Source organism: Amborella trichopoda, chromosome 2, assembly GCF_054954075.1.
Source record: "Amborella trichopoda isolate Santa Cruz 75 chromosome 2, AtrichopodaSantaCruz75HAP2 v2.0, whole genome shotgun sequence".
Lineage (NCBI taxonomy): Eukaryota > Viridiplantae > Streptophyta > Magnoliopsida > Amborellales > Amborellaceae > Amborella > Amborella trichopoda.
In genome coordinates, this window is record NC_142337.1 from 3,281,847 (window position 1) to 3,292,053 (window position 10,207).

Here is a 10,207-nt window from a genome sequence, read left to right on the forward strand (position 1 = left end):
TGGTTAGGCTTTTTCAGAACAAACAATCAATCACAACTCACCATGTTGGTACCAACACTCTCATCACCTCTACTAGACAACTCTAATGCGCACACATAATATTTACCACCGGCACCAACATTAACCACATCATCAACTACAATCTAGATATCATCAACCTTTTCCTTAATAAGTTGCCGAATAGAGAATCCAGCCACACCCTCCTCTTTAAAAGATTCAGGTGGAGTCTCATCACTTAATGGCAACAAAGATAATTCATGTCTGACCATTGACAATTTGCTTTGATCCAAAACTATTATCTTTGTTTTCTCATCTAATCCCAAATCTCATTTCATTGTAGTCAAGGGTTGCTCTTCCATGTTCACTGGGAGGGAATCATTTGAAAATCCAACATTGCCTTCAACAGAAACAATGTTAAAGTCAACATTTCCTTATGATCAATACAATGCTGAATTTTTTCACTATCAGATTTATAATCCTCCATACTTTTATCCATAAAAGTACTAGGCATATCCCTAACTATCTCTTCTTTTTCAGCAGATTGATCTACAATTACATCTACTCATTTCTCATTAGATTGAAGACCCTTTGTGCCTTTCAAAGCATCAACCTCTCTAGTGGAAAACTTAGGATTTTTATTTACCAAGAAATCGCATATCTTTTGGTGTTTACTTGTGTGATGCTCAGGTCATAGATTTGTTGTAGGCATAACAACTCCCCGAATTGGATGCGTTAGTCTCCTAGCTTGGGATGATCCAACTCTAGGGGTCGATCTGGATGTAACAAAATCCTTTATTTGCTCACTTCTAAACTGATTTCGGTCTACTCCCTTATACCAATCATATCGGCTTTGGGGTAGTCGATTACCCAACTTTTCTCTGCATTCATGCCCCCGTCGATGTCGTCATGCATCGAACCCATAAGTGCGATCAAGCATAATACCAAGCCGTTCCCACTCAAACTCGTGCTCTGATTTACGCCGATTTCCACTAGAACTCGCACAATATGGATCTGACACCGTAGATCTCATCATGTTTGATGTGTGATATTGCAATCTCTCTTTTTGCAACAACTTTTCAACCATCTCCGTCAAGTTGTCGATTTTCTTGTATATTTGGTCATGCTTGGCATTTCTACGGTTGCGACCTCCGCGACCATCCATTGTAGATCTTTTCGAACCATGCTCTAATACCAAATGATGCAAAAGGAATCCAATAAATAAATCCGGTCTTCTTTTGATCTTAATAGGCAAAAAATTCAACAATAATGGAGGAATAATGTGGCTGCCATGGGAAGAAGAAACTCTATTTCTTCATTCATAAAAAAAAAATCTATACAAAATATCCAAGTTCCACTCTAAGGGAAAAGCTCCACCTTAAATACAAGCCAAAAAGAATTAATAAGAAAACCCAAAAATTAGAATCTCTCTCTCCCTTTCCCCCATGTCAATCTCTCTCTCTCCCCCACGTTAATTTCTCTCTATCTTTGACCACATCTTCCCCTCAAATCTTAATTCCCATAAAAATAGGAATCTTTCTTTTTACCTTATCAACTCATCCACATCTCACCCATAACCTCACATACAAACCCAATAAAATAGCAACTAATTAAATCCTAACTAAATACCTCTTTCCAAACTTTCCTATCATCTTTTATACGAAATTTCTCTACCCCTTACGTGATCAACCCTCTCCCATCATTCTCTTTCTATTTATCATACAAACTAGGAAATCTATCAAGACCATCCTAAATAAAATAAAAATCCATGTTTAACCCCTATATAAATATCCCTAAAATTCAGTCCCAACAATAAATAAAAATAAAAAATAAAAAATATCTTGGATGCAATTTGCATCATAAATTCTCAACAAACTTCCGCACGACATATATACATGACAGCCGTATTCCCGAGAAGCAACCTTGAAAATGGAAATGGGTATATGCTCTCACTATAGTGATATGTGTGTAATACTTGATCTTAAGAGGGGATTCGAGGTTCCACTATTTATTGGTCAACTTTGATGAGACAATTATGAGCCCCTGCATGATAGCGCAAGTCATGGGTCTCGTTGGATCAGTTTGAGAAAATAGTCAACGATCATGGCTACTAGATTGAGTGGAGTGCTTAACAGTCACTTAGCCTAACCCATTGGCACCAGTCCACTTCTAGATATTTAGTTTTTCTCTGTACAAAACATTTTTGTGAATTTAAAAAAAAAATCAGAATTTTAAAAATTAGTTTTAGCAATAAAAACCCTCAAAAGGGCATTGTAAAATTCTGGAATTATGGAGGGGTGGAGTGGTACACGTGGGGGGGCCATGGATCCAGGCCACGTGTGGCAACACCCACATGAGCAGGGCGCGGAGCCCTTGGGGCCAACATTGCACACACGGGAGGCGGCATGCCCCCTCCTCTCTCTACAATACTTTGGTTTCTTATTTTTCTTTTAAAGGTCTTTGGTTAGTTAGAAAATCTTTTGAAAGGATAATATGTCCTTATTTTGTGGGAGTTAGTTGTTTGAAAATATTGTTTGTATCTTAGACCAAATCTTTTATTTTTCAAAATATTGTTTCTATCTTTGACCAAATCTTTATTTTGACTTCTTACAATTTTGTTAGAGATAAAGGAAGTTCTTGAAGATTATTTTAAGATTGGTCTGATCTTAGTTTGATTAGAAGTGGACATGGGTCAAAGATTTAGGAGATAAGGTTCCTAGATTCTTCCCTAAATCATGATGCTTATGGGATGGATGGCTCACATACTTCCCAAAAATGCTATTGATCATGATGAGTCATAATTTGGATAGGCACACCACTTGAGACCTATATAAGGAGGGGACCCCCCTCATTCTCCATACATTATTTCTAGCCTCTCTCTCTCTACTTTCTCCTCCACCCCCACTCTCTCTCTTCTCGCTCTTGTTCTCCCTTTTTCTCTCTAAGTGGACGCACCCCCTATAAGGTTGTAGGGGTGGCATGCACCACCCATTTAAGATAAAGAGGTAAGGGGCAGGCCCAGCCCTTGATTTGAGGGGAGATGCCAAATAGTGGCATGCCCTAAAGGTTCATAAAGGGATCCAGGAAACCCTAATTGTGGTACAATCTCATAAAACCTTAATTTGTGAGGTATTACCTAAGGAAGCTTCCTGGCTCCAAAAATCCACCAAGGCCAATAGAATCAGAGTACCATAGGTTAGAAAATCGAGTATGGGGTATACAAAGTCCTATGGGGGTGACCCTAGGGAATTTCAAGTAAGTCTTCCCTGTTGTTTTCTTTTATTTTTCATTTTCAGTCATCTTTGCTTGTTTAGTTGAATTTCTAGGAAAATTAACTGTACTAAAATTGTTAGTGGAAGTTTGTTTTTTATTCCTAGATTGTGTCTACCCCTTTTGGCAGTAAAGGTAGATCCCAATTGTAGTTAGGATTTTATTTCTTGTTTACAACAGTGTATTTTGGCAATTGTAAGTAGCTTTCAAATACATTAATAAACGAAGAAAATAAATTATTTTTTATTTTACTCCCTTGAATTCCACATAACCACTCCTTTCAATAAGCGCCTAAAGTCCCTACTCCTTCACTCCATAGGGTCATACTCTAGTTGAGTGCCACATCTCCCTACCCTTAATTGTGGCTTCATATATTTAGAATAGACATAAGGCTGTACTTATGTGCCCTGAATAATGTATTTCATCAAGCTTATTGACTCTTTATACAAATGTTTTGATACAATTTCCCCATATACTATCATCAAATGAAGTACCACATCAATTAATAGAGCCATTAACTTTATTTGACAGTTAACAACCCATTTATAATGGAAATATTTGCATCTGGTTTCACTTACTGGTGCAGAAAATGCTAACATACACATCAATTTTGAGAAAAGAAAAAAAAATACAAAGGGGGGGAAAGCAAAAAACAAACAGTGAACATAGAGGACACACTAGGAGAGTTTAAGAGGGAAGGATGAGTCGCCCAAAGAAACACTAATAGCTCCTAATTCCCTTCCTTAGCAAGGCAATCAGAGTCTCCATTAAATTCTGTCCAGGTATCATGGAAAGAGATATCCACTAATCCACAAAGTCAGATAACTTCCTCCATAAAATACATTAACAACCACAGAAAACCATATTCCATGCTCAAATACATTAAAACTAGCGAAAAAACTGACAAATGGGCCAAGGAATTTCTTATTAAAACTACTTGAGTAAAATTCATTAGTAATCTAAATATACTCTCATGTCCATTAAAGTTTACCACAACTAAAAATAAAATCCTGAACTTTAAAACAATTACAAAAACCAAATGAGGTTAATGGATACCTTATACAGAGAGTATTTATATAATCTTTGCTTGTGTGACCATAAGTCATATATACGCTGAAGCCTGTGAAGATCATGCTTGGGGCCTTTGATTTGCCTAATAAGCTCCAATGCGGCCTATTGTACAATGGGAACAACATTAAATCAACCCAAGTCCTCTGACAAGTTAAATTTGAAAATAAATAAATAAAGAGTAATAAGCACATAAAAATCATGAAAGCACCCCTTCTTAAAACAAATTATTTTTTTTGCATTATTAGGATCACCAGAATCGAAAACATATTGAATTAAAACTACAATCATAAGACGCGTCACTGCAATAACATGAACCACAAATGACATGCATTCTTTTTAAAGCAACAGTTTCTACCAATTTCAAATGATCCAACAAAATTAAGATGATGATTTATTAATATAACAATGAAGAAAAAGGACCATACAATTAACAAAAGAAGCCGAAAAGTAGATGTGGTATTATAAAATTCCAAACAATCATGAAGAATGCACTGCACCATAGAGAAAATCCCCAATAGCACGGACGCTCTAAAAAGTCAAGACTACTAATCCTTACAGTACATTTTATCAAGTTCTTAAGAACAATTAAAATGAAGAAAGGAAAGGAAATTATAGTTACCATGGAGAAAAGAAAGAAGAAACTCCAATTATAGAAATATATTCAACCAAAAAAAAAGGAATAAATAAAACACAATCAATAAGGATTCAAATGGTAAAATTACCGAATACTTCCTTCGATTCTGGAAAGGAGCCTTATGATTATGCGTCCCTTGCATGTACAAACTAAGCACACCTGCTGCTTCCTTCCATTTGTGCTTTCTCATCAATTTGTTCAAAAGATGCCTTAGCGCAACTTTATGCTCAAAAGTTATTACCCTATTATAGTGGAATGCACGGTGCTTCTTATTATTGCGAGAAGTAATTTCCGCTCTCCTATAACGACAATGTTCATTTGCAGCACGCAAACCCATGTCTTCAACAAGTTCAACAAGCTGAAAGTACAAATGATCAAATGATTTATTAGGATCAAGGTTCAATAATTAGGGGGGAGGGGGAGACACGATGGCTATAATGGATGACTTGAGAGAAGTGAATTTCAAAGAATATTTGGCAAGATGGTAAATTTTACCTTTAAAAGTTTTTGAAATGATCTACATAATGGATAACAGGTTATATAACTATGAAACTGCAGCAGAAGTCCTGTAGTAGTAGTGCTGGTGGCATTAGTGGTGATGATGGTGAATATATGGTTAATAATATGTAAATAAACGGTGCAATTGTATGCCTTTACAGAGCATGAATTTCAGAAAATGAAATGAAATACAAGAAACAAAGTTGTAGGAATAGGTATACTTTAATTTTTTGAGACTGAAAAGATTGGAGAAAATGGCTTAAAAAATCCTCTGCTTAAAAAAAAAAAAAAAAAATGGTAACATGTCTTCAAATCTGAAGAAGAAAAATTTCATTCTCAAAAAAAAAAAAAAAAAAAAACCTTGAAGGGGGGGGGGAAATTGGAACATTCAAAGTTTCCAACGTAAGAATGGCTGACCATCAAGTAAGTTAAACAAAAGTATAAAATTAATCATCTTGAACAGCCTGAAATTTAGAAAAAGTATCAAAAAAATTGCAAAATTGAAAAAAAGTACCATGCGATCATGAAAACTGAGTACTCAGCACATGCTACAAGCAGACGAAATATCACAGCTTATAAACAACCAAATCAGCAATTGCCAATAAAGTTATAGGACAAAGATGCATTGTGCTTAAAAGCATGAAGATTAGTATGAGAACATAATAAATTTCAAGCGAAAATCAAGCACAATCCGCTGTCCACAAAATTCAACCGATGAAGAGCATGACCAGGATTTGGACTTTAGATTTTTCATATTTCCGTATTGGGTGTCTGATTAGAAATAGAAGCATGGAATCTTTAGGGTTTGGTTTTGGAAGTTAGGGTCTAGAATTTAGAAGAAACAGGGATTTCGGTTGTGGAATTTATAGGGTTTTAGTTTGTTTGACAGAACAGAATTTTGAATATTTGGTATTCCGAAAATTTGAATGCCATTAATCACACTTCTTATTTTTGGATTATAATTATCTTAATATATGTTTTCTTGAACATGGTTGACTGTCCACCTGTACTTCAAAATTTTCACATATTTAAAATATTTTACTCTTTGGCTAAATAAATTACAATTTATTGATCGTTCCTTATTGGGCACATATTTGATTTTAATCTAGCTTGTGCTCTCTCGTCATTAAAAATGGACGCTAAACATTTAAAGTAGACATAAATGCTAAAAAACACAAAATCAAATGATTTTGAGAGCGAGGATTCTATTTAAGTAAAAAAGATAAGTCAATCAAATGACTATTATATCATTTGATTGCCCAAAACTACGAAGTCCCATGTACTTCCACATTCTTTTTATTCAATAGCACACTATGCCTTATAGTGATATTCAGTTTTCATGCTCAAGATCTTAGGAGTATAAGAGAGAGAGGGAGAGAGAGAGTTTGTTGGAGCTGAAAGCTTATTGGCATTCTATATGAAAAAATAAAATTCAATTTGAACTCTTCACTCTAACTGTATGGGACCGAAACAAAAAACAAAAACATGACAAATTAATTCAAAGGATCACATAAAATATATATGGCTGCTTTACTTGGATCTTCCAAGCTGATTAGCTGTGTGATGTCAAATTGCAACAACAAAACACATTGTGCAACACAATGTGCAAAGTCCAAATACGTAACCATCCATGCTTCACAATCTAGAGGTAGGGTTCTCTAATGGAGCCTAAGATTGTGTTTTTGCGCAGAGAGGTAAGGTGGGGTTTGTGGAAAAAGAGGAAGGGTGCCTGTAAATAGGCTTTGGTTTATGGGATTGGTGTAAAAGATGTGACACGTTTGGTAGAGAGAGGAAGAGGAGAGAGACAAAGGAACAATGCAAACAGATTGAATAGTGGAGGAGTAAGAAAATGAAGCAAAAAAGACCACAGACAAATATATTTTAAGGCTCATTACACAAGAGAAAAGGTAGAATTACAAACTTCAGCATGAGATTATCTCACTTGTCTGTTGGTGCCAAAACACTCATCCAAGCAATTACAAATTTAAAATAGTTGCAATACTCATTATGCTCCCATCCATTCTCTCAAATGTGTGAAGGCCCAAAAATCACCACCAAAGTTTACATTAAGAAAGCCATAGAAAAATGTGTTTAGGCAGGGAAAAGATTACTCAAAACCCCAACAAATCAAAAAACTATTATAAACACGAAAGCAATAAATTTTTTTGGAGAAGATCAATTGCTGAGAAATTTCCTAAAAAATAACTACCAAAAATTACAGTTTGAAAATCAGAATAAAACATATTATTTTGCATATGATCTCAATGAGGGTGAATGGTAAGTTCTATAGGGAAGTGGTGAGACCAGCTTTGCTCTATGGGGCGGAATGTTGGGCGGACAAAAACAATATACCCATAGAATGCGTATAGCAGAAATGATGATGTTGAGATGGATGAAATGGCAAGACAAGAAATGATAGAATTCGCAATGAATCTATTCAAGATAATTTAGACGTGAAACCAATAGGCGATAAAATGAGAGCGAGTAGATTTAGGTTTGGTTGGCCATGTGTGGCGCTGACTAAGTACAACATCTGTTAAGAGGTGTGAATTAGTTCAAATGGAAAAGCTGAAAAGGGTAAGGGATATGCCCAAAAAGACGTCGTTGGAAGTAGTCTGAAAAGATATGCAGACTTATGGCCTCACTGATAATATGGCCTTTAATAGAGTTGAATGGTGAACCACGATTCATGTACCCGACCCCAATTAATTGGGAAAGGGCTAAAATGATGATGATGATGATAAAGCATCTTAAAAAACCCAATGAGCCAAATATTCTGAAAACAACAAAAAGAACAATGGTTTGGCATCAATCAGCTGTTGATAAACTAAACACCACCGAATGAATTTGTAAGAGTACCAACCAAGTTTTGCAACATAGTTATCAAGACCGGACCCAAGTAGTGGTTCGAGTGGTCGAACCACCTACTGGTGCTTTATCTAGTATAATTCAAGGTAAAATCTGGTTTGGTTAAAAAATGGACAAAACCAATGTTTGCCAGCTTGTGGTTGGACCAGCCTATTTTAACAGCTTTGACCAACTAAATGAAATTGGGTAAATTTTGTAATATATTTTATGATTTATCATTTATATCATTTTTTCTTTTCTTTTTTTTAAATCTAGTCCAACATATCCGACCAATGGTTAGACTGATTTGCTTTTGGACCAAACCCCTAATCAGTTCGATAGGGGTCCAATCCTAGTAACACTCGTTTGCAGTCTAAAAATCAAAACAACTACTATTAAATTATTTTCAGGAGTTCACCAAGTATTTATACCCAAAATAAATAAATACTAAAAGACCACAAAATCTAACTCCAAGGAAACCAGATTATTTTTTGATTCGAATGTTTATCGACTACTAATAAAAATACCAATAAAGCACGACGAATCCAGCATAAGGAGAAAGAGAAAATTAATGCACGGCTCTTGATGTTTCATGTTTGGGTCGTAAAAGACTGAAACCACTTGAGAGCTGGGGATGTTCCTCACATTCTCTCTCTAAACTACAATCGAAACTTTGAATGGTTTATTTTTCATCCACTCTCTCTCTAAAACCAGAAAGAACACAAAAAATGAGAAGGATGAGGGTTTAGAGAGGGAGAGGATGATTTGAGAGGAATGGGGTTTTGGACACAAAAATCGCGGGGAAATAGAATAAAAGCAAACTACAATCGACACTTTGTGTGGTTGATTTTCCAACCACTCTCTCTTCTAAAACCAGAAAGAACAATGAAAATTGAGAAGGATGGGGGTTTAAAGAGAGAGGATGATTTAAGAGGAATGGGGTTTTGGACACAAAAAAAGCGGGGAAATAGAATAAAAGCAAAAAGTCTCAGAGAAGACAAAGTCTAGAGAGAGAAGATTCTTGAGAGAGGGAAAAAAGGGTATGAGAAAGAAAGTACCTTAGAGAGAGAGAGAGAGCAAGGTTTGCGCAGAAGACCCTTTGGTGCGAGCGATGAGAGAGGGAATCCGCTGATATGGAAGTTTGAAAAATGAGAAAATGTTACTTGACTGACCAGTGTCGTTCAAAATCATGCTAAGATGATCCATTCTCCCTAGGGAGTATATACTGTCCATTTACTCCCCGGGTAAAGCCCTGTCTAGGAGTACTTAGTCTTCCATAATTTGGGGATGAAACTTCTCTCCCTATAAAATCCTAAGGAAACTTGTATCGTGCGGCCTGGATTGCATTTCTACACGTGCAATCCTCAATCCATAAAACATACATCTTAAAGATAGATACAAGTAAGCGGTCCATCTCAAAACAATAGAAACTATCGGTCTAAATGTTTTATTATTAAAATTATTATTTCTAGTTTTTTAAATTTATTTATTTTTTATATTCATGATCTCCATGTTAGATATTACATGTAATTAAAAATTAAGTCTTAAAACCTATCTCAAAAATAAATTTATTAAAAAGCCCGTATTTCTACATATGCGGGCTTGGACAAATAGAAACCAGATCCAAAACCAAATTGTATTATTTTTGGGCTTTAATAAAATAATAACTTGAAATTGAATAGAAATATTCTAATATCGAAACAAGAGATTGGGTCATAAAAAAACTCAAAATTCAAAATTTTTTCTTTTTAACATAATCATATAATGATTTTTAGGTAGTTGAAAAAAAAATTGTATATAAAATTTCTTCTTGAGTGGATCTTGTACCCTAAGGAGTAAATGTACAGCATACTCCCATGGGAACATAGTATACACACAGGGCATGGTAAG

At 35.3% G+C, this 10,207-nt stretch overlaps 1 protein-coding gene across 1 annotated transcript in view; it reads right to left on the reverse strand.

Moving 5' to 3' along the window:
* Positions 1–9,430, reverse strand: part of LOC18435924 (TAF RNA polymerase I subunit A) — a 30,030-nt gene extending 20,600 nt beyond the window's left edge. Inside the window, exons 1-3 of the mRNA XM_011625731.3 lie at positions 9,376–9,430; positions 5,061–5,330; positions 4,324–4,440 (exon numbers count right to left, since the gene is read on the reverse strand). Coding sequence (XP_011624033.1) covers positions 4,324–4,440; positions 5,061–5,309 — 366 coding nt within the window. The 5' untranslated portion in view covers positions 5,310–5,330; positions 9,376–9,430. The remainder of the gene's footprint in view (positions 1–4,323; positions 4,441–5,060; positions 5,331–9,375) is intronic.
* Positions 9,431–10,207: the final 777 nt, after the last annotated feature.